The 24,887-nt window shown below is 43.2% G+C and overlaps 2 protein-coding genes across 4 annotated transcripts in view; one reads left to right on the forward strand and one right to left on the reverse strand.

Moving 5' to 3' along the window:
• LOC111865127 (GTP-binding protein Di-Ras1) overlaps positions 1–24,887 on the reverse strand; it is a 333,795-nt gene that overhangs the window by 34,083 nt on the left and 274,825 nt on the right. The gene's annotated exons all lie outside the window — the stretch shown is intronic.
• LOC111865118 (lipase member H) overlaps positions 1–24,887 on the forward strand; it is a 33,153-nt gene that overhangs the window by 5,787 nt on the left and 2,479 nt on the right. The window contains exons 2-6 of one of the 2 annotated variants that reach the window (XM_023852860.2): positions 10,990–11,065; positions 14,328–14,473; positions 18,419–18,673; positions 22,887–23,075; positions 23,998–24,157. In XM_023852860.2, the coding sequence (XP_023708628.1) occupies positions 10,990–11,065; positions 14,328–14,473; positions 18,419–18,673; positions 22,887–23,075; positions 23,998–24,157 (826 nt within the window). Of the gene's footprint in view, positions 1–10,989; positions 11,481–14,327; positions 14,474–18,418; positions 18,674–22,886; positions 23,076–23,997; positions 24,158–24,887 lie in introns of those variants that run through there. The other variant, XM_023852870.2, reaches the window with a different exon arrangement.

The raw sequence follows: 24,887 nt of genomic DNA on the forward strand, positions 1-24,887 counted from the left end.
TAAGTACAGTTCGCTTGCGGTCTACAGGCCACGGAGTTTTTTAGACAGCGGTATCTACTTTCTGGGCGATCTTCGTGTCTGATGAGAGAATAGTTCAAGAAAGTGACATAGATCTTAGAAATGGGCTTCCATGAACTTCGTTCTACCAAGAAAATTCTGAGTGGCTTCACGCTAAGGTATTTCTGTGAGGTGTATGAAGAACTAACCAAAGAAGACTGGATATAGTGCTCCCAGTATTAGCTGCGGAGTCGTATTTTTAGCCTACTTCCCTTATTTTGACAAAATAAAAGTGGGGTTATGAGGCCAACTTGCTCTCTGTGTAATCCCACTTAACAAATTTCGAATGCCTGAACCGATGGTCATGAAACTTGGTATGAGTATCACGATAACTGCGCCCACCTCAACTTCATAAATCTCAGTCCATCAGTAATGCCAACATTACAACCTGTCAGATTGCTTAATCAAAACGTTAATATTGTTTGAAGGCCTGTACCAATCTTCATGAAATCTTTTACGTATATCAAACCGCGAGAAGACATTTCAAAAGTGTACTTCATAAATCCCTTCCACAAATAATACCAACACTGAACACTGTCGAATTGTCCTAAATATTTCATGAATGTCGGAACTAGTATTCATGAAACTTGGTATGTATATCATGCTGTAAGAGGCCATCTTAACTGTGCACTTCATAAATCACTGCTATCAACAATACCAACATTACATCCTCTCAAACTGTTTTGCTTTCCTGAATTCATTATGCATACATACTAAAGTTTTCTTCCTACATGTATCAGAAATCAAATTATAGTGAGAGGAAAGTAGGCGATTAATTCTTCTCAGAAGTTCTTATTGTTTTAACCATATGTTTTACATTAATTTGCATTAATTTTGCCAGAATTGTATAGACGTTTTACCCGAGTACTTAGGGTAAAGTGAGTAAAATCCGTTTTTTAATTACTTTTCATATTATTAGTTTTGATGACTTCACTCGTAGTTCAGTAACTTGTTCATTTGAACATCAGAATGTGAATGTAAAGGTAAACATTTCTCTATGCTCAAGTAATTAAGCCGCACGTCTAGAAGACGTATGTGGAAGTGGACACACGAAATAAAAAAAATCGTAATTTATTAGCGCCTTAAAATTAAGTTCTCCAATTTGCCCTGCATTCCCCCGTTCTAGATACAATATCTTAAAGGAAGCCGTAACAGTATATGCAGTGAGCCCATTTATTTGGTTTGGTCTGTAGGAATTGGAGTGTACTTGTCGTGGCCTACATTAATGCGTTATATCCGAATATCATTTCCATTATAATTCCGTTCCGAGCTCCGCGGCATTGTCTGTTGAATATGAATCAGAAATGCCCATCTCCAAACTACAAGAACGGCGCTTGTGGTTGGTTGTGAAACGGAAGTCACTCGGTTTGAAATTGTCCCTTCGCTACGTAGAAATGAGAAGCAGAAATTATTCATACTGAGATGGATACGAATATCTATCGATGGACTCATCCCAGAGGGTGATAAGGGAGGTACAGGATATGACGTCAGAGACTGAAGACTGACGTTGCGCATGTCATTGTAGGCAATGCTAATACAAGGGCTTCTCAGTAGAGTCTTATCTGGGACTTAGACATCACGCATTTCCGAGAAGTGAGTCTCAGTCCAGTTCATTATAAAATGGGACGTAAAAGGGCTACTTTCTTGAAGCGCAACGCTCAGACCCACTTTACCATATTTTAGCCCATATTATAGCTATAATTCTGTTTAAGGTCTGAGGTTCTCTTAGTGGTGGTTATGAAGAGTTGTCATCTTGAATAAAAAGGGTTGTAGTCCGTTGTAATTCAACTGAAATTTTGAAGGAATATTTCATTGGCTTATTCTTAGAGCGCGAAGACGAAGACGAAAAGTTCTTCCGAAATGCCGGTTGACTTTCAAAGGACCACATATTCCAGAAGATAGAACTCTTCATAATTCTGTTGTTTTTATTTAAGAAAAATCAGGGGAGGTATATCAAATAACGTAGTATTAAATATCTGAAATATTATTAATATTTTCACGCGTTCGAGTGACCATAGACGGGGTTTGGATTGATAATCGGATTTATTGAACTCTTGCAGATCCGTGACTGCAAGTAACTGTAGCCCTATCCACATACTCCACGGTTCACTACAGCATGCACTAAGTCTTCTCAGTCTGATTTGTTTGACCGGTTGCCGCCCGGTAACGGCTTCCAACCCCTTGGCTCCCTCAGTTTACGTGTTCCACTACTCTGATCCTCGCTGGCTGCCGTCTATCTCATAAGTCGATTCGCCGTTTCTAAGCAGGGACTTACAACAGTGAGGGCTCTTGCCCCTCCTAAGCAGCCACCAGGGATTATTTCAGAGTTACTATTCGCGTCAACCGAGCAGTACCACATTGCGTCCGAAATTAGAGTTTCGAAAATTTAAAGTGTAAACGAGGTTAATGGATGTTCACTTAATGTGACTGGGAATCCGAAATTTCACAAGTGTTGAGGTCATAGGTCAAAGTAAAACTGCATTTTAAACTCGGGACACTATAATTCATTTATTTTTATTATAAAATTATTACAGGGACATCAAATAACATATTCAACATTTAAATTACTAGAAAAATTAAATTTGAGATTTCTTCCGCCACTGTCCTGAGCAAACCTGCCCTATACATACGTAGAATGGTCTATACTTTGCTTTAGAATATGCCATTAGGATGGTCCAGGAAAACCAGATGGGACTGAAATTAAATGGGACACATCAGCTGTTGGTCTGTGCTGATGATGTGAATCTACTGGGTGATAATATAGATACCCTAAAGAGAAACACACAAACTTTAATTGACGCCAGTAAGAAGATTGCTCTAGAAGTAAACACAAAGAAAACTAAGTATATGTTGCTGTCTCGTCACCAAAATGCAAGGCAAAGTCATGAAAAAAAGGCAGGTAACAGATGTTTTGAAAATATGGCGCAGTTCAGATATTTGGGAAAGACGATAACAAATCAAAACCCGATTCAGGAGGAAATTAAGAGGAGACTGAACTCGGGTAATGCTTGCTACCATTCAGTCCAGAACCTTTTGTCTTCTCGTCTGCTGTCTAAAAACATAGAAATTAGAATATACAAAACTATAATTTTGACCACGGTTCTGTATGGGTGTGAAATTTGGTCTCTGACATTAAGGGAGGAACAGACTGAGGGCGTTTGAGAACAGGGTGTTGAGGAGAATATTGAAACGAAGAAGGATGAAGAGACAGGGGGTAGTAGAAAACTACATAATGAGGAGCTCCTTAACTTGTACTGTTCGCCAAATAAAATGAAACTGATCGAGTCAAGGAGGCTAAGATGGGCACGGCATGTAACAAGAATGGGAGAGACGAGGAGTGCATATAGGATATTTGTGGGAAAACCAGAAGGAAGGAAAGTACTAAGTAGACCAAAGGGCGTAGCTGAGTGGACAATGTTAAAATGGATCTTAGAGAGATAGGATGGGATGGTATGGATTGGATTATTCTGGCTCAGGATAGGGACCAATGGGTGGCTCTTGTGAACACGCTAATGAACCTTCGGGTTGCACAAAATGCTGGGAAGTTCTTCAGTAGCTGCACAAGTACTCACGTGCATGAGTGATTATAGACGAGGTTTGGAATGGCAGTTGGAGTTATTGAACTCCCCTAAACCCTAAGTACAAGTCATTTTATCCCTTTCGCTAATTCACGCTTATTGCTGTAGTACTCGCTACGTTTTCACTGTCCGCTGTTAGGTAACGGGTTTCAAGAGTATATATTCCTCAGCATTTATGTTCAGGTTCTTACCGGCAGGAGTCTGTATCACAGCCAATCCATTGCTCCAATTCAGTATATATTTCTTAGTGACAATTTTTCATAGTTTTTTCTGCTGCTTCCTACCATCTCCGGGACAGAAACTCAAATTTAGGACACGAAGGCCCTCCACACCATTCACTCTTATATTCGACATAATGCGTGAGCAAGATAAAGGCAAAGTTTTCTCTGTGCTTAAACAGTTAAGCACCATGCCATGAATGCGTATGGTGATTGAGTTATACCTCCACGCCTAATTAACCTTAGCAATAGATGGAGATGAGTAGTCAGTTTTACGCTCCGGCCACTTTAACCCCGGAATCCATTCGATAGAACCTAACCGAGGTGCTATCCCGGAATTTATCTTAACTTCAAAGTAACCGGTGTGCCGCCCGACGTTCGAACCTAACACCTTCTGGATACAAATCTTGATGGCCATGCCTATGGAAGTGAATAACGGTGAGTGTAAGCATGTAAGGATTTGAAACAAAACTCATATGTACATTCTCTCACAATTAATTGCAGAAATATACCTTATAAGGGCCAGCGAGGTTTTAAACAATAAATAGAATTTAATCAGGTTGAAGAATAAAATAGATAAAACCAATTCTTAAAATAGAAAAGCGTGTAATTGAGAAAATAAAAAAAAGTTCTTATTTACAGATGAGCGATTAAAGCAGTAATGATAGTAATACGACTTAAGCAGAAGAATAAAATAGGATTAGAGAAAACATAAAAAGCTGGTTTCGTAAACCAACTGATTGATGAGTTATTAGGGTACTCGATCTATTTATGGCTCTACAGCCCTCCAACTAGTGCCGAGGTCAAGAAAATGTGGATCTATACATCCACTTCCCCATACGCCTTCATGGAGTAGTACTGAATTAGTTAAGCACACGGACAACTTTAACTTCTTAGCTTTTTACATCACTTTGTTGGGATTTGGCCGTTTTTCCAGTTTCTTGATCTATACACAGACGGTAGGACTCCTTGGACGGGGGATCAGCATGTGGCAAGGCCGCTACGTGTACACAGAACTGCACAAACACAGAATAAACGCACAGAGACATTCATGCCTTGAGTGGGATTCGAGCCCACGATCCCAGCGTTCGAGCGAGCGAAGACATTTCATGCCGCAAGAAATATCTGCGCTGCCCAGACGCTGAGAACATGGATTCAAATCCCACTCGAACCATATACGGAGGTCTGCCCACGATATCCTTTACAGATAGCGGCCTTGCGACAGGGCTGATTCCCCGTCCATGGAGCCCTACCGACTTTCTATGAGATTCATAATTTCACAATTAATTTTGCATTGCAACATCATCCAACAAGGCAAACGAACAAGTAAATGACATAGGATCCAGCTATGTAAGCGCGTTGCTGGGGTCGTCTCGTATTTACTAGTAGAACAGTCGTGAATCTTTCTTCTGGTGATGTAAGCGAACATGAGTATTGTGCCTGTAAACATCCGGACAGTAATAAGCTGCTGCAAGTGGAGTTCTGTTTCACTGCAACACAAACAGGTGGTGTGGTCATGTGATGCTGCATACAGAAACCGGGTACTGAGTTCCTTGAAGACAAAACGCGAAACTATTCTCCCAAGGCAGCTGCTTTAATTAATGGGGATATAGGTATCACTGGCCGGTCACGGTAGCCGAGCGGTCTAAGGCATGTACTGTCTTCGCTCGCTTGGAAACCGGGCTCATGGGTTCGAATCCCACTCAGGGCATGGATGTTCAGTTTGTGTGCGTGCGTTTTTCTGTGTTTGTGTACTCGTACAGGTAGAGGCGTTGCGACGAGCTGATCACCCGCCCAAGGAGTCCTACCGAATGTGTAAGATCTAGAAAAACCTAAGTGAACGGGGAAGTTCATGGAGGTAGTTCTAGGCCCACTGAAGCTGTAGTGCCAAGGGGGAAAAAAGGCATCACTGAACTTAGTATAGAAAATTACAGAGATGCAAGGGCAAATACAGGAATAGCTCCACGCATATTTATCTCCGGCACTACTGGGTGAGGATATCTGTGACAAGTCAAACCTATCTATGGCTCTACAGCTCTTTGTACCTCCGCGGCTTTTTCAGTTTCTTAATCCCATACACAGTCGGTAGGACTCCTGGGATGGGGGATCAGCCCGTCGCAAGGCCGCTACCTACATACAGAACAGCACAAACAGAATAAAACGTGCACAGAGATCAATGCGTTGAAAGGGATTTGAACCCACGATCCCAGCGTTCGAGCGAGCGCATAGACCGCGCGGCCAAAGTCATCGCCAAGTCAAACATAAGATTTTTAAATTTACAAACGGAGAGACGGAAAAGCCCTGCAAATCATACAGAAGCACAGAAGAACCGCAGATGTTGGCAAGAGATTTTTGTAGTCTCTTTTCTATCATGAATCTCCACTATTTTTTTTTCTGGTACTCGTCCTCCTTTCATCTGCTTCTCGCATATACGATTTCATATTTTCTCTCCAAAAGAAAAGATCTTTCATAAAGAGTGCTTTTTTAATTAAGGAGAGTTGTTCTAACTGACGAGAAATGTGTACCATATGTGTTATGAACGGGAGATATAAAAAGTGCACAAGAAAGCCAAGCAATTGCTCTTGATTGAAATCTTCGCTGCAAGAGACGGGGACGTGTACGGCTTTTAACGTCCTTCTACTGCCTATGCAAGGAGAACCTGATTGTCTCACCAGGCCATGACGTTGCGTCCGTAACTTTGCTTCTACAAGGTATGACGTTCGACGGGTGGATGAAGTCTACGCCTGCGCACATTCTTTGTGAACCTTATGACGTAAATCAGATCGTCATACATATTGTCACGTGTATGAGTGACTACAAACTGGGTTTTGATTGGAAATTGGATATTTGACCACTTACAGGTCGTAACTACAGCGCTATCGCTAATTCAAACACTGCAGTTCACTACAGCACGTACTGAGTCTTCTCAGTCTGCTGTGTCTTCACCAGTGGACGTTACCCTGCTCCCGGGCTCACGGCCTCGCAGGCTGGCTTCCATCTCACAATTAACTGCCGTCTCAAGACACTCTCGTAATCGCAGTTGCTACCGCTATATATCCTCGACGTGGACCGCACAGAAAATACCTCTCCAAACATGTTTTATTATTGCGTCACGTAGCTATTTTATGGACCGCGTAAGATCGCTCTCAGGTTACTCCATTGTTGAGTGTTACAAATCTGTTGCCTAGAATCGGTGTCTTTGCAGAGCCGTTCCCTAGCAACGGCTGTCTCTGCTGGCTTCACAATTCTTGCTTTGAGCAAACATGTCACAGAATTAATACTACCCGAGCAGGTTTGTGTAATGGTAACGCTGTAGGCCTGTGTTCATGAGATGTTCGGATTGCATCTGGGCCGAAATACGGGTCTCCTGATGACCTTTCTTTCTAAGTGCCTCCAGCAATACAGCACAAGCTATTCAAGCAGCCCTCAACTTCACGGAAGCTAGCGGTACTCATCATAACCAGGAGTTTTTTTTTGGTCAATTTCCGAGTTATTTCCGGTCCCACATAAAGCCAGGAACAGAAGTGAACACGCAACGGACTCACCCTGCGGTAGCGAAGTGCCCTATAGCGTGAGGTCACTGAACGGAACGGAAAGCAATAGCCACTAAGTTCGAGCACAGCCCACTGCATTTGCTAAATCGCAACACGCAGGTTAACAGCTGTCCCTACTGATCACCCATTTGCCACGGCATACCTCAGCCCTCCACCAGTTGTCCTAAAGCTCATCTCGTCCTTCAGAGTCCACTAAATTATTACCTTCTTAAAAATGTTCACTGCCGGTAGTCGGGATAGCTCAGTCGGTATAGCGACGATCTACAGGCTGGACGGCCGGGGTTCAATTCCCGACACGGACAACGTATTTCTCTTCTCCATAGCGTCCAGGCTCGATCTGGAGCCCACCCAGCCCCCTATCCAACAAGTACCTGAGGTGATCTCCCCGGAAGTAAAGTGGCCGATGTGTGAAGCTGACCGTTCACCTCCGTCACTTGCAAGCGGAAAGGTGATGTAGTGAACACTAGAAAGAGCTGTTGGTCAATGCCGATGATGTGAATCTACTGGGTGATAATGTAGATACCATAAAGAGAAACACACAAACTTTAAGTGACGCAAGTAAAGAGGTTGGTCTAGAAGTAAACACAGAGAAAACTAAGTATATGTTTTGCTGTCTCGTCACCAAAATGCAGGGCAAAATCTTGACATAAAGATAGGAAACAGATGTTTTGAAAATGTGGCACAGTTCAGATATTTGGGAACAACGATAACAGATCGAAACCTGGTTCAGGAGGAAATTAAGAGGAGATCGAACTCCGGTAATGCTTGTTACCAAGCAGTCCAGAACTTTCTGTCTTCTTGCCTGCTGTCCAAAAACATAAATATTAGAATATAAGAAACTATAATTTTGCCCGTGGTTCTGTATGGGTGTGCTTCATAACTTTTACTTTTCTCTAAGGATAATTAGGATGATCAGGTCAAAGGGGATGAGCTGGACAGAGCATGTAGCACGAATGGAAACTAGAAATGCACATAGGATATTGGTGTGAAAGTCAGAAGGAAGGAGACCACCAGGACGACCAAGACGTATGTGGGGTGAACCTTAGAGAGATAGGATGAGATGGTATGGGCTGGATCGACCTGGCTTAGGGTAGTGACAAGTGGAAGGCTCGTGTGAGCACGGTAATGAACCTTCGGGTTCCATAAAATGCTGGCAGGTTCTTGAGTTGCTGCACAATTGGCGGCTTCTCATGAAGGCCTCAGTTCAATGAGTGAGTGTCTAGGAAGGAGAAGGAATTTCAACTCGAGTTACAGAAAGAGTGACTATTAACTACACGAAATTCTCCTAGAGACTTTTTTTAATGCTAGTGGGGTGGGACTAAGTCCCTTGTACTGCGGCCACTTCTGGCCTATTGTACCAGCCCCAGATGATAGGTGAGGGTGATTGTGGAGCAGTTGGTGGAATGAAGATTGGCAGGGGAAACCGAAGTACTTGGAGAAAACCTTCCCCAGCGCCACATTGTCCACCGCAAATCCAACTTGACCAGACCCGGGATCGAACCCGAGCGGCCGCGGTGGGAAGCCTGCGACTAACCGCTTGAGCTATGGCGCGGCCTCTCCTAGAGACTTAGTTTGCGTACAGGGCTTCCATTTTCCACTCATGTAAATAGCTTCACTCAGCAGCGCACGTCCAGACACTGCCAAGCCCCGATGTGCTCAATCTCACTCTGCAGGGTCTCTCGAGTCCACTCCACTTACTGCAGACATTCATTTCCTTTCACATTCACCCCGCTATCAGCATCCTTTCAATCTCCTATTCCTACTTTCTCGTGCTATTTAGTTTATCTCCCTGAATGTAATTTAACTTTTTATTCTACTCGCTCTGTTGTTGCCAGCTGTCGACTCCTGCTGCTATACTAAGTTTAAGTTAGGATTCAGCATGACCTTGAATGCGCAGAAATATGATAAAATATTCTCAGAAGATCTTCCATGACAATGTTGAACTAAAATTCAACGTTTCAGAAATGTTTTCCACCTCCATCATCAAGGTTGAGATCGCCTGAGAAGATTTTAGTGCATTTATTTGCCGTTAAAGCTTCAAATCTTTCGCGAGATCTGAAGCAGAATTTATAAGAAAACTTATTACTAAATACAGGAATTCGCCATTGCCTACCCGGAAGCCACTGTCACTATTATTCTGCCCATTTCTTTCCCTACTGTAACATCCGCTGACAATTGACGGACAGTGTTATCATTTGTAAGATTTGAGGTTTTCACTGCGGTAACTATGAAGAAAGCGGTCTTCTGGGATGTGACACCGTGTAGATGTGGTGTTAACCGACGTTTCGGAGGAACGTATCGCCTCCATCTTCAGGGTAGAAGCACACTGCTTGTACCGGTTCTCACGGTCTCTTCGCTTGCAGATTTCTTATTTTTCCTTCTACAAACAATAAATAGTAATACGCATCCGCGGGGAGGGAGGTTGGCGTGACTAATAACAATGGGTTCTAGATTAGGTATTTGGATTTACTGGTACTCTTTATAATTTCGTTCAATTACGAAAGCTCACACTCAGTGACTGTCTAAGGCTCGCTCAATTCCTTACTGGAGAACGGGCGTCCTCTCTTCCGCTGTGACGAATGACGAACGAAGAATCGCTGCTCACATATAGAACTGCCTTGAATGACGTCTGACTGACGAATTAACCGCTACTGGAGAAACCAAGTTCTCCTCTTTTCACATGAAATGTAGGGCAAACAAACGAAGGGGTCCTGGAAGTAAATACCTATACGTGGGTGTGTGCATCGCACCGCCGTTGTTCTTCGTGACGTGGTGCTTAATTAAGCATATGGACAACTTTACCTTTGCCCTTATTTGTTTCAGATGTAATTAGTGGCCCTAACGCAGCCTGATCATGTATCTGCATGGGCGTCTCGTCCCGCTAAGACTGTGGAAATGGCACGCGTTTACTTTGGTCGAGAGTTCAGTCAGTGGGAAAACCAGAAGGAAGGGTCTTAGAGATAAAATGGAGTAGTATGGACTGATCTGGCCCAGGATAGGGGGACCAGTGGAGGGCTCTTGTGAATACGGCAATGAACATTCGGTTTCCATAAAATGCTACGAAGTTCTTCAGTAGCTGCAGAATTGGCGGCTTCTCAAGAAGGGCTCAGCCCCATAAGTGATTGAGCCCATACTATCATATCTAATATGTAAGCACTGAAAATGTTTTTGATGTGGGTATGTGAAGGCGGTTTATAGTTGATTATTTTTGTTAGTTATTCGTTGGAGGCGTTAAACGTCAGCCTCGACGCATCGTTCGGCAACGTGTAGGACAGGTAAGGATTGAAACAGAGGGCAAAGAAACTTAACAGCACGGAAGTTTACACAAAAATTATGACTTCCATTGTGTTAGCAACAAGTGTTACACTAGACGTCAAATTGTGCTGTGAGGTAATTCATTGCGAAACCACGTCTTTCAGTTACCATTCGTTTATGATGATTCCGGAGAATAATGTCTTCTGGAATATGACATAATCTGGTAGATGTTCACCGACGATTCGGATGACCGTGTTGCTTCCATCTTCAGTATATAAGAGTAGTCATAGTGCGAAATCTCACGTGACTTATCTCTTCTCATTACAGTGAACTTGGGTTTAAGCGGAGCAGAGCTCCCTACCGAAGAGCCGCCCACAGTGAACCAGTTCAAGCTCTACACGAGGTCAGCGGATCTTTGTGTCAACGAGTCTAAGTGGACGGTGGAGAGAGACGTAGTGAAGACAGACTTACAGACACAAACTTCTACATCACATTTAGTTCTTGAGAAACGCCAGTATTCGGGAAAAGAAAACAAGAACTTTTGGGAAGAACTGTTCGCCTACTTCTCTTTGTTACACGGACCCCATAGAAATTGACGCCTCCAGCAATTCATCATTACCGCTGGAACGTGTTTAACGCACGACAGGGGAATACACATACACACACACACACACACACAGACAGCACTGTGAACTCACCACTCTACTATCACTTTTTCAAATGAGAAAATTATACTAAAAATTATCCATATCATGTTGCTGCCTTGTCACAACGGGATGGCGCGTCCTCAGGTTGCGGATGGATGAGACGCCCTCCAGGTATGGAAGGTAGCTGCCAAGCATAAGCAGTCGCGGACAGCCGGCAACAGGCGGTCCTCAAGCTTGGGGGTTAGGCATGGGGCTAACAACTCCTCACCGTAAGAAATAAGCTTGTTACGAAAATTCTCAAGAAGCCTCGGACCTGGGCGGATCCTCTGGATAAACGACCCAAGCCAAAGAAAATGAGATTTCGTACATGGAATGTACGAAGTTTGTATAGGGCAGGTTCACTCAGGGCAATGGCAGAAGAAATCTTAAAATATAAGTTAGATTTAGCGGGAGTACAGGAGGTCAGATGGGATGGAGGTGGCATCGCACCAGCAGGAGACTATACATTTTCCTATGGAAAGGGGAATGAAAATCATGAATTAGGTACAGGTTTATTCGTACATAAGAGAATCGTATCAGCAATTAAGAGGGTAGAGTTCGTAGTGATAGGATATCATATATAATAGTAGAAGGTCGCTGGTGTGAGATCGTTGTTATGAATGTTCACGCCCCAACAGAAGATAAAATTGATGACATAAAGGACAGATTCTATGAAGAACTAGAACATGTATTTGATAAATTCCCTAAGTAACCTATGAAAGTTTTGTTAGGAGATTTCAATGCCAAAGTAGGGAGGGAAGACATTTTCAGACCAACAACTGGGAATGAGAGTTTGCATGAAATTAGTAATGATAATGGAGTTAGAGTAGTAAACTTTGCCACATCAAAAAATCTTACTGTCAAAAGTACAATGTTCCCGCATCTTAACATCCATAAATTTACTTGGACATCTCCTGATGGGAAGATACACAATCAAATAGACCATATTTTGATAGATAGGAGACGGTACTCGAGTATACTTGATGTCCGATCATTCAGGGCAGCAGATTGTGATACTGACCACTACCTGGTGGTGGCAAAGTTTAGGGAAGACACTGACAGTGAGTAAACAAAAAAACGCACAATGTTCATATGGAGAAGTTCAATCTCAAGAAATTAAACGAGGCAGAGGGTAAAGAGCAGTATCGTGTTGAAATCTGAAATAGGTTCGCGGCCTTGGAAAACTTGGGCACTGAAGTGGATAAAGCTTGGGAAACTATTAGAGAATATAAAAATTTCTGCCAAAGAGAGTCTAGGTTATTATGAACTGAAGAAGCATAAGCCACGATGCGATGAAGGATGCTAAAAATTATTAGACCATAGGAAACCAGCCAAACTGAAATGGTTACAGGATCCAAGCGAGTTAAATGGGGATAATCTGAACAATATAAGATGCGAAACCAGCAGGCATTTCAGGAACAAAAAGAGGGAATATCTGAAAGACAAAATTGATGTGCTAGCAATGAACAGTAAGAACATGAATATTAGAGACCTGTGTAGAGGAGGGGTTACCAGCCTAGCAGTAACCTAGTGAAGGATGAGAATGGTGATCTGCTTGCAGATTCCCACAACATTTTGAATAGGTGGAGGAACTGTTTCTCTGCTATTGAATGTACATAGGGTCAGTGATGTTAGGCAGATAGAAATACATACAGCTGAGCCATTAGTACTTATCCTAACCATTTGGAGGTTGAAAGTGCTATTGCAAAATTGGAAAGGAATAAATCGCCAGGTAGTGATCAAATTTCGGCAGAACTTATTCAAGCAAATGGTGAAATATTACGTTCTGGGATCCATAAACTCGTTAATTATATTTGGAATAAGGAAGAATTGACTGATCAATGGAAGGAGTCTATTATTGTACCAGTTCACAAGAAGGGTGATAAAACTGACTGTAATAATTATCGGGAGATATCGCTGTTATCAATTCAATACAAATTTTTCCAATATTCTTCTCTCAAGTTTTAGTCTATATATAGATGAAATTATTGGGGATCATCAGTGTGGGTTTCGACGTAACAGATCAACTGCTGATCAGATCTTTTGCATTTTTCAGATACTGGAAAGAAATGGGAGTACTCATGTAACTAGTTAGGCTGACTGAAATGTGTTTAAATGAACACTATATGTAAGCATTTGTCTGATAAGTGTCCTACCCAGAATGTTCTAAAACAAGGAGATGCTTTTTCGACACTACTTTTTAATTTTGCTGTAGAATCTGCCATAAGATGGGCCAGGAAAACCTGGTGGGACTGAAATTAAATGGGACACATCAGCTGCTGGTTTATGCTGATGATGTGGATCTACTGGGCGTTAATGTAAATACTATAAAGAAAAACACACACACTTTAACTGACGTAGTAAGGAGGTTGGTCTACAAGTAAACACAGAAAACTAAGTATATGTTGGTGTCTCATCAGCAGAATGCAGGAAAAAATCATGATATAAAGATAGGAGACATATGTTTTGAAAATGTGGCACAGTTCAGATATTTGGGAACGACGATAACAAATCAAAACCTGGTTCAGGAGGAAATTAAGAGGAGACTGAACTCGGGCAATGCTTGCTACCATTCAGTCCAGAACCTTTTGTCTTCTCGTCTGCTGTATAAAAACTTAAAAATTCGAATACACAAAGATGTCATTTTGCCTCTAGTTGTGCATAGGTGTGAAATTTGGTCTCTGGTATTAAAAGAGGAACATAGACTGAGGGTGTTTGAGAACAGGATGTTGAGAATATTTGGACCGAAGAGAGAGGAAGTGACAGGAGGTTGGAGAAAACTGCATAATCAGAAGCTTCATAGCTTGTACTCTACTCCAAGTACAGTTAGAATCATCAAGACAAGGAGGATTGGATGGACATGGCATGTAGCACGAATGGGGGGAGACGAGGAATGCACATAGGATGCTGGTGGGAAAGCCAGGCGGTGTTTTGAAATGGTGTCCAGTTTTCGCCACAGTATGCTTCTATGTTCCACAGGGCACACCCAGATTCTTCCGTGCACTTGGCAGAAGACGCGTCCAACCTCACAGTGACAGATTTCAACACCAGCAGCAGCACCGTCGTGATCATACACGGATACACGGAGAGCCACTCCAGCAACACGGTGCAAGCCATCCGTGATGGTACCTTGCCTACTTCCCTATTCAGTGTATCTGCGTATTTAAGATGACGTCAGAACATGTGGCATTTGTGGTATATTTAAAACGGTACCAAGCAAAATTATTTCCCTTCACATGTCAAGCCCATACCGTATCTCAGAAGATTTTTTCTTTAATTCTCTTAGGGGGGGGGGAATCCAGCTGGGTCCACTCGGCACGGCGGCCACTGATTGGCCTATTGTAGCCTGCCCCGGGTGATTATGATGATGGAGAATTTGACGGAATGAAGAGTGGCAGGGGAAACCGAAATACTCGGAGAAAATCCGCCCCAGCGCCACTGTGTCCACCACAAATCCCATTTGACCAGACCTGGGATCGAACCCGGGCCGCCGCGGTGGGAAGCCAGCGACTAACCGTTTGAGCTATGGCGCGGCCTATCTCGGAAGCTTACTCACAGGCATTCACAGTGGGCATGTCCGGGTTCGATAATAGGGTAGATGATGTATGATGTGGGACGGACAGAGTGGCACCAGGGCAGGTTTTCCTCAGTACATTTCGCTTCTACCCTGCTGATTATCCTTTCCCGGCACTCCACATCACCGGATAGGCTGGTCTGGATGCAACGCTAAGAAATTGTACCCCAGATCTGCTGGGATAGATTCTCGGTCCGGACACCAGCTATCCAGACTGAGTTTTCTTGCGTTTTCCTCAGGTTCTCCAGGCAACTGCCGGGTTAGTACCGCGTTTAGGCGGTCCCATCCAACCATCTGATGCTATTTTCGTCTCGATACGGAAGTGGAGTTACATATTGTAGCTTGTAGAGCCGTTACTATGTTAGGAACGCGAGCTAAGCAAATCTACCAGAGCCGATTCTAAGCAAAGGCAACGGCAATTAATACGCATGTAACAATAGAGGTATTGTTGTATACGGCGTTTTACACTCGGTCCGTGCAAAGGAATTATAAGGAGGGCAACTGAAGCAATAATATTTCATTGATATACACGTCCTCTCGTCGGAGAGGGCGCCTCACAAAAACAAGACCGTAACTGTCAAACAGTAATAAATATCTCGTCATGAGGCCCAGGTGGGGCTCGACACCAAGACTGCCGACTGACCGACCGTCGCAATGTGACCTTGATTTTGACTTGTCAGCAAAATCAGTGCCTGAGGTTTAACCAGGTCACCATTATTTTGGGCGACATAAATATGGGGACCTGGCCCTCCAGGTTAAGGGAGTCTCGAATCTGAGACAGTAAAATATGGTCATGAGTCCCGCGGGACTCAGACCCGAGAATGACTGCACTGGCGAGGACCAGCAGCAGTTGTAAATGACAGACCCATCCTCTCGTCAGAGAGGATGTTACATAATAACTATAACCACAAGTGTCCAGTTGGGGAAAAAAACTGCTTGTCGTGAGTTCCAAGGGGCTTGTCGCCAAAACGAACTCACTGACGGTAAGCCGCCAGTTTTAAAGTAACTGTGACTCTGACTGTCATCAGTTCAGTTCTTAGTTGAAAGTCCTGCTGTGAAGAGAAGACTTAGTGTGATATTTGGAGTGTGTAAGCCAGTGAGACTCTTATAGTTCTTGTATTAAAACCTGTTGCCTAGAAACGGCTAGTGGAGACTGCAATAGACTGATGACACTGCTGTGTGCAACAGCGAAATGTTCAGTGTAGAAATAGCGATGGCGCTATATATTGTGTAGTACGATCTATAAGTGTTCAATAAATCAGATATCCGATCCAAACCCCGTCTATAGGCAAAATCTATCACGTGACAGCATTTAGAATTGAAGCATGTTACCGCGTGAGGTAAGTGCTAAGTTCAAATTAATTAATAACTAAGAAATTTACCTGAAACGACAAAGCTCCTGATTGTTTTCGCGAGATATTCAGTTCGAATCCCGACCGGAACACACAGTGTCCTGAGGTTTTTGTGGTTTTCGCCTTATCTTCACAAAAATGTCGGGCAAGTACTTTCAAATTATGTTGTAAACACTTCCTCACGTCTCTGTTATTCATTCTCAGCCATCAGGAGCCCGGGATAGTTAAGTCAGTACAGGGACGGACTAAGGAATATATTTTTTCTTCTCCAAAGCTTCTAGACGGGCCCTTGGGCGCACCCAGCATCCCATTCAATGAGTACCGGGGCCTCTTCCCCCGGGGTTAAAGCGACAGGGGCGTGAAGCTGACCGCTCACCTCCACTTAGTAACAAGGTGAATAATATTGGAGCTATACCTACATTCCCCCACACAACTTCATGCATAGAGCTTAATTAATTAAGCACAGGGGACAATTTTACCATTTTTACTTATCATCTACCATTGAGCGCTATATAATCTAGAGATAGCGTCGGTAAACACACTGCAAATAGATTTGATTTGAACCTCTCGCGGTGGTGGCTATGAGGAGTGCTTTCTTGTGGGAAGTGACACCGTGTTAACCGACGTTTCGGCGAACGTACTGCCTCCACCTTCATTTTGCTTATTACTTGCTTCAAGGGTTATATCTTCTGAAGCATAACGCTGTGTAGTCTGTTGAAAGTCAACCGACATTTCGGATGATAATGTCGCCATGATGAAGCTGGGTGCTTCATACTGGTCTCTTGCTCGGTTTCTTCTTCGACCCTGAAGACTGATTTAACATATTCGTCCTAAACGTCCGTTAATTCTCGACAGACTACACGTCGATATGTCGCAGAAGATAACATTCTTAGTAACCACCGCTGTTAGTACACCAAGTTATGGTAATTCCTTTTTAGATTTTCGGCTTATGCTTTGACACTGAAATCGAGACAAATATGCCTGTGCAAAAGTCGATAAAATTCTACACGGCTTTACACCCTATAAGTGAGTAAGAATTCATACTGGAAACAAAGAATTAAGTAAGAAAGTAATTTATGAGAGTATATTATGACATGACTACTAAAAGTGAGAATAGCTGTGCCAGAGTAGGCGTTCATTGCTAGGCAACGACTCGGTAAAAAGGTTTCCGCGGCAACGAGTCAGCAAGCAACAATCAAGATCTTGTTGAACTATAATGATGCAACGGTGTTTTCTGTTGTGTCCGTCCAAAGGTCATATTACGAGGACCCCAGTCCAGCTGGATTAAACTTGAAGAGGAATGGAATTAAGCAGTTGATTGAGCAGCCCGAAATGATAGCGAAGAGAAGACATGGTGTGTCATAGAGTGGTTTGTGAAGTGTGGTAACAGGTAGTGTTAAGTGTACAACAAATTCGGTCAATCCAATACCCGTCTATAAGTCACGCACACCAAAATACGTGAGAATATTAATTTTACATATGGTTGTATATGGGTGTGAGGAGAAGAACAGGAAATTAAGAGACGATTGAACTCGGGTAATGCTTGCTACCACTCAGTCCAGAACCTTTTGTCTTCTCTTCTGCTGTCCAAAAACAAAAAAATTAGAATATACAAAAGTATAATTTTGCCTGTGGTTCTGTATGGGTGTGAAACTTGGTCTCTGACATTAAGGGAGGAACATAAGACTGAAGGTGTCTGAGAACAGGGTGCTGAGGAGAATATTTGGACCGAAGAGAGATGAAGTGACGGGGGACTGGAGAAAACTGCATAATGAGGAGCTTCATAATTTGTACTCTCCTTCAAGTATAATTAGAATGGTCAAGTGGATGAGATGGGCAGGGCATGTAGCACGAATGGGGGTAGATAAGAAATGCATATAGGATATTGGTGGCAAAGCCAGAAGGAAAGGTATCAATAGGCAGACGAAGTAGATTGGTGGATAATATTAAAATGGATCTTGGAGCGATAGAATGTGGTGTTGTGGACTGGATTGGTATGGCTCAGGGTAGGGACCAGTTGAGGGCTCTTGTGAACTTTCGTATTCCGTAATATGTCGGCATAGTCTTGAGTAGCTGAGCGACTGGCGGCTTCTCGAGAAGGGCTCTTCTCACAGTAAATGAGATCGTGTTCTTGCACCCCTCAGCCTACCTGCACGCGTCCGACTTGAACGTGGTGGTGATCAACTGGTGGTCACTGGCCCGCGGCCCGAGGTACGAAGTAGCGGCAAGGAACACGAAGGAAGTGGGGCGCAGTCTGGCCAACTTTCTAGACAACCTGATACGGGAAACACAAGGGGCGGCACGGCGAGACCTACACATCGTGGGGTTCAGCCTGGGGGCGCAAGTAGCAGGCATCGCAGCAGGACAGCTGACGACAGGAAAGCTTCTGCGAATTACAGGTACCTGCAATCCCACATCCTCTCGTATGTTCACTATGGCCATGAACAGGCTCACCACTGAGTGGGATGCCGTAGGCCGGTTATTCGAATCCCGGTGACAAACCGGTTGTCACGACTGAGAATTATAATGGTTTTACTCAGTCCCTCATAGCAAATACTGGGATAGTGCTTCTACTAGACCATGATCGCTTCCCTCGAAAAGGACCGAGGGGTCAGAGATTGAGTCCCGGTAGGGTAAAAAATTTTCTCTTCTCCACGTCTTCCAGACCGGCTCTGGGGCCCACCCAGCCTCATTTTCAAAGGATACCGGGGGCCCACCCACCTCCAACTAGTGCTGAGATGAAGAAAAACGTGTACCTGTACATGTATTTACATAAAGCATTATGGTTTTAACATAAAGATACTTTAAAAATATAATAATAAAAGGTCACAACAACAGAAGAGCTCAAGCAGTTGATACAATTGATACAATAATTATTGCCACATAGATTCATATACAAACACTGGTCAATCTGTTGTAACAAGGTTAAAATGCATAGTGATTGTACAGTTGGCCTGATGTTGACCAGCTAGGCCGAAGTTTTATGTAGCCAACTAATGGTTGCATTACTATTAATAATAATAATAATAATAATAATAATAATAATAATAATATTATTATTATTATTATTACTATCCNTGTACACAGTTGGTAGGACTCCTTGAATGGGGGATCAGCCAGTCGTAAGGCCGCTACCTGCACACAAAATAAACGCACAAGACATTCATGCATCGAGTGGATTTGAACCCACGAGGGGGTTATTGTGAAACAATCGGGCAAGATATTATGCACACCTTATCAGACAGTAGATTGCAAATATTAAAAGTTCAAAAGCGTGCACATCTAGTTCCAATAATCCAGAGGCCTTAGCGTCAAGAAAATGGCGACAAATCTTTAAAGCATACTGTGTCCTGTGGTTTCACGAAACCAAATATGTGAAACTATTGCATCGGCGCTGTCGGACGGAATTTGGAGTGGATGCCTCCCAATTATGCATTAAGGAAACTGTCCTGTGAGACAGGTTGTTGGGAAATAATGAAGTTCCTTTTTTTTTCAAAATAAATAGATGGAACAGGAATACCAACTTGACGTGTACAGAGTGACCAACAATGTATTGTGGCTACACAGCCTTAGATTCCAGAACATAGAAGTTTAATGTCGCAACATTTGAATGTTGTATTCTGGCCGTTTGCTTCGAAATATATTTCTGAAATAATTAAAAATCATTTTTGCTCACTCTCTATGTCACGCTGTGTTGATGGATTCTGCACACACATGTATATATATAAGCACTTTTTGTCTGTGAAGCTGCATACACAGAACATGACGTAGATTGCCATGAACTTCAGTAGTTATGAAATACACACATGTACCTGACATATATAAGGGTGACGGACAGAATGACGTGTTCCTGACAGCGCTCCCTGACAGCCCCTGTCCGGTAAAATATACTGTACGCACGTCAGATGGCCGCAAACGCTCGTGGCAACGTGTGAAATTTGTTTCATGTTTTGTTAGAACTGAGAACTGAGTTATGATAATTACTGTAACGTGTTGGGCCTATATGGAGCTAAACGCAGGCCTGCAAAGTATTTTATAAATCTATTCGATCCCGAGGAAACAATGCAAAGTTGATCTGACATGGGAAGAGCGGAAGGAATACCTGGAGACAAAACGAGATGTTCTTGGAAGAACTAGACACTTACTTTCATTTCATACGACACGGATCGCTTACAGAACAACGCCTCAAACTATCCTTTCATAGTTTCATGTGTATTCGATGTTGCGGTAATGTTTTTACCTAGCCGTTACCTATCAACGAAATGAGGTATTCGCATAAAGACACACAGAATGATGGGAGGGATTTGTGAAGTACGCCATTTAGATGGTTTCACGTGGCGTGATGTACATACCAAGTTTTATAAAGATTGATTCAGGCATTCAGAGTTTGATATGGGGTATTTAGAGACTCACAGACAGCATGGAGTTCCCCTAAGTCTACTTCAATTTTTTTAAGTGGGGAAAGTAGACTAAAAGACGAAAAGAAACGTCCCCACAATGCCACGTGAGAGACACGTCTCGAACTTGAAGACGAAGGAAGTGGTAAAGCGCTGGTGGTCAGGAATCTCGTATACGTGACAAGGCGGTAACAGATGAGTACGGAGCAATGGTTGAATGATGATTAACAGGGGATAAATCAAAGAAAATTGGATATAACTTAACTCCTACGCCACTTTGTCTATCATCAATTTCATTATGGCCTCACCCGGAATTGAACTCGAGGCTCCGCGGTGAGAAGGAAGCGTCTGTTACGACACGAACCTCCTTTCGAGGAAACCCGCTGTGGCTTCGCGGACCAACAATGTAGTCTTACTTCCGGCGGACCCCAGGTTGTACATGTCTGATCTAAGGGTTTAAAAATTTGAAGGTTTTAAAATGCATTTAGTCAGAACTTCCTAACACACGATACCGAGAAGTAAAATAGTTAGGAGTGTGTCGTTCGTACTTGGGTGGACCGAAGAGAGATGAAGTGACAGGAGGTTGGAGAAAACTGCTTCGTAATTTGTACTCTTCTCCAAGTATGATTAGAATGGTCAAGTCAAGGAAGTTGAAATGGGCAAGGAGTGTAGCACAAATGGGGGCGAAGGGGAATAGTTTTCAGTGAGAAAACCAGAAGGAAAGAGACAACTAGGAAGACCTAGACGCAGGGCGTTCGATAATATTAAGATGGATTTCATGAAATAGGATGGGATGGTGTTGATTAAATTTATCTGGATCGAGACAGGAAACAAGTTGAGGGCTGTTGTGAACACGATAATGAACCATCCTGTTTCCATAAAATGTTGAGACATTCTGAAGTGACCTAACGACTGCCGGCATATCAAGGACTCGGCTCCGTGACGTAAATTAGACGTACTGGGTTGTGACACCGTGCAGTCGTGTAGGCAGTTATTGTTATTTTGCAGGAACTTCAAGTTGGAGAAAACAGTTCTCTCTCACACACAAGACTACACGGTATCACATACACGTATACCAGGCTATAAAGACTTATCTTCTTCAAAACTTCAAGTATTATAGAGAATAATAAAAAAGTCACTCAAGTCATAATGGCGATTTGCTCTCCGGAGAGAGAGAGAGAGAGAGAGAGAGATAACCTGCAAAACATTTATAAAGATGCACATACGCACGATGACACTGAATCACTTCAAGCAAACTGAAAAATGATATTCCGTAATTAATCTGAATATTGCTGTAACTTCCTCTGTGGATGGCGGTACTCTGTACCATTCCAGACTTAATAATATATGGAGCTGAATGATCAGCTTCACGCCCCGGTCACTTTACCCTCGGAAAAGAACCCCAGTATCCATCGGATAAGAGGCTGGATGGGACCAGAAGCGATCTGGACGCTGTAAAAGAAGAGAGAAATTTCTTAAGCCTTCAGAGAATCGAAGCCCGGTTCCTCCGTCTTACATTCCATGGCCTATCGCAGTATTAAAGATATTTAATTCTTATATGAAGCTAAACTTGGGGGGGGGGGGGTTAATACTGAATGCGGCCAGCGAGATATGCTGGCTACGAACACAAATTCCAGGTACTCGCTCGAGACAGTGACCACCGGAAATGCAATCAGATCAGTTTTCTTTCACACAACGCGTAATAACATTCCCAACAAATTCATGTTCAAAAACTTTCACATCCCAGAACAAGAGAAACAGTATTTTGAGACGTGACTCCATGTAGTCTGGTAGATCTGTACAGATGTTTCGGAGAAACGTACGACCTTGACCTTTAGCTTTGCAGTATAAGCCCAGCAAGAAACCAGCAATAAGCTACAAAAGCTGGTGATAGTTTGCCGACGTTTCGGAAGAACGTACTGTTTCCAACTTCAGTACTGAAGAGTATGCAAAGAAAGAAACCAGCAAAAGAACATGAAGCTAGTAATTTACGTACAATTCGGAGGAACATATTGTCTCTATCTTCAGGGATCGTAGAATAAGCCAAACAAATATAAAACAGAGTTCACAATTTTCGACCCTGAAGATGAAGGCAGTTACGTTCGTCGAACACAAATTTGGGTGTACATTTGAGGCAAAGAACACACGATAATTTAATGCGAATTGAGACGCTGTTTCTAGGGGAGAGCACTAACGGACACCTCTATGTGAACAGCTCTGGATCCAGCGAAACCCATCTTCGAGATCAGGGACGACGCTGAGCGACTCGACGCTAGTGACGCAGAGTTCGTGCAGGTGATCCACACTGCCAGTGGCTTCCTGTCTTTCCTGGAGCCCGTAGGCCACGCCGACTTCTACCCCAACGGTGGCAGGGCCCCCCAGCCGCCCTGCCCTGGAGGAGAAGGTGACGTCTGAGCGTCCCTGGGCGCCGTGTATAGCCTTGTTTCCTTAGCTGTGGGAACAGAACGAGTACAGCTATAACTAGTCTGCTCAGTTCAGCGCACTTCATTCAGAGCAAGCTATTTCCAGTGCCGCAAGAGGCCATAACCATTGTTGCCAACATCGATATGTGTAGGAACAAATTCACGAGCTTACGTTCTAAAAATTTCTTTTTAAAATGTGCTGGTCATTCCCCTAGGCTTGTTCTACTGAATTGCAGTATCCACCTAGTTCTGAACCGAAGTGTCTACCCAGTTCTGAACTGGAATATCTACACAGTTCTCAACTGGAGTGGATACTTAGTTCTGTACTGCAGTGTCTATCTAGTTCTCAGTTCCATTGTCTACCCACTTATGAGCAGGAATATCCACCTAGTTCTCAACTGCAGTGTCTATCCAGTCTTGAGTTCCACTGTCTACACACTTCCGAACAATAATATCTACATAGTTCTGAACTGGAATGTTTACAGAGTTCTGGAGTGTTTACACAGTTCTGAGTTTCAGTGCCTACCCAGTTTTGAACTCCAATATCTACCCAGTTCTGAGCTCCAGTGTCTACCCAGTTCTGAGCTCCCGTGTCTACCCAGTTCTGAGCTCCCGTGCCTACCCAGCTCTGAGCTCCAGTGCCTACCCAGTTCTGAGTTTCAGTGCCTACCCACTGTGACCTCCCAGGATACTGGCCTTCCCTCTTGGGACAACCTGTATATAGCAGTACTATTCTGCGTAACCACTAGTTACGAAAAATATTAACTGGTGCTGTGAGTCACAATGCATTAAGAATATGTAACAACGACATTGTGAGTCACATGTCTTTACGCGTATGCTAGAGTATTGTTGTGGATAACCACTCTTCACGCTGATGGGGTGTCTCTCTGTACAATGTTACAGCCCTTGTGTGCAGTCATCACATGGCCTGTACTTACTTCGCCGAGTCTGTGTACCGTCCGCTCTCTTTTCCAGCCACCCTTTGTGATTCATGGAACAACTTCCAGCGCGGAGAATGTGATGGGAACCCCCCGATTTTCATGGGGGCCTTCACACCCCTCAGGTACAGTAGCCTCTTTCATCTTTGTATTTTGTAGTACTTTCTCCTGTGTTTTGTGTAGCAAGTCCAATCCCATTTCTGTAACCAGGGGCACTTGAAACGAAGTATTTCTTTCAAAATTTTTGTCATAAATATTTGATTCTGGGGGCTTCTTCGCTCGATAAAACGAACACCAGAAAAGAAATCGTGGCGACATTGCACACACTTTCTTGTAAACGGCAAAACTTGACTAAGTTCCACTGGAATCGAAGTATGTTTATTAATAATGTTATGTTTTAGCGTCCTGTTGCACTGGTTTATGTCCATGATTTATTCCAGCCGTCTTACAGTGCATACACTCATCCACTTCACTCTTCACTCCCGCACTACATGTTTCGGCACAAAGGTGCCATCTTCAGGTGCTTTTTGATTTACGTTAAACTATTTCACTGCATGCCCTGCCGTCTTCATACTAAAATAACTAAAAAATATATGTTCATCATCATCATCATCATCATCATCATCATCATCAGTAATCTGTCAAGACGACAGGTCCACAGTCTCTTTCAAAACAATTCCTCCACTTAATGCGATATAGAGCTTTCTCCTTCAAATGACAGTATCCTCTTCTGTCCCCAAGGTCATCCAGCATCTTCTTACGTCTTCTTCCTCGTCTTCTTGTCACTTCTATCCGCCCATCTATCTTTCCTTCGATAGCTTCTTTTAGAAGGCAGTTTCTGCGTAAAACATGACC

Source organism: Cryptotermes secundus, unplaced genomic scaffold, assembly GCF_002891405.2.
Source record: "Cryptotermes secundus unplaced genomic scaffold, Csec_1.0 scaffold719, whole genome shotgun sequence".
In the NCBI taxonomy this organism is placed as follows: Eukaryota; Metazoa; Arthropoda; class Insecta; order Blattodea; family Kalotermitidae; genus Cryptotermes; species Cryptotermes secundus.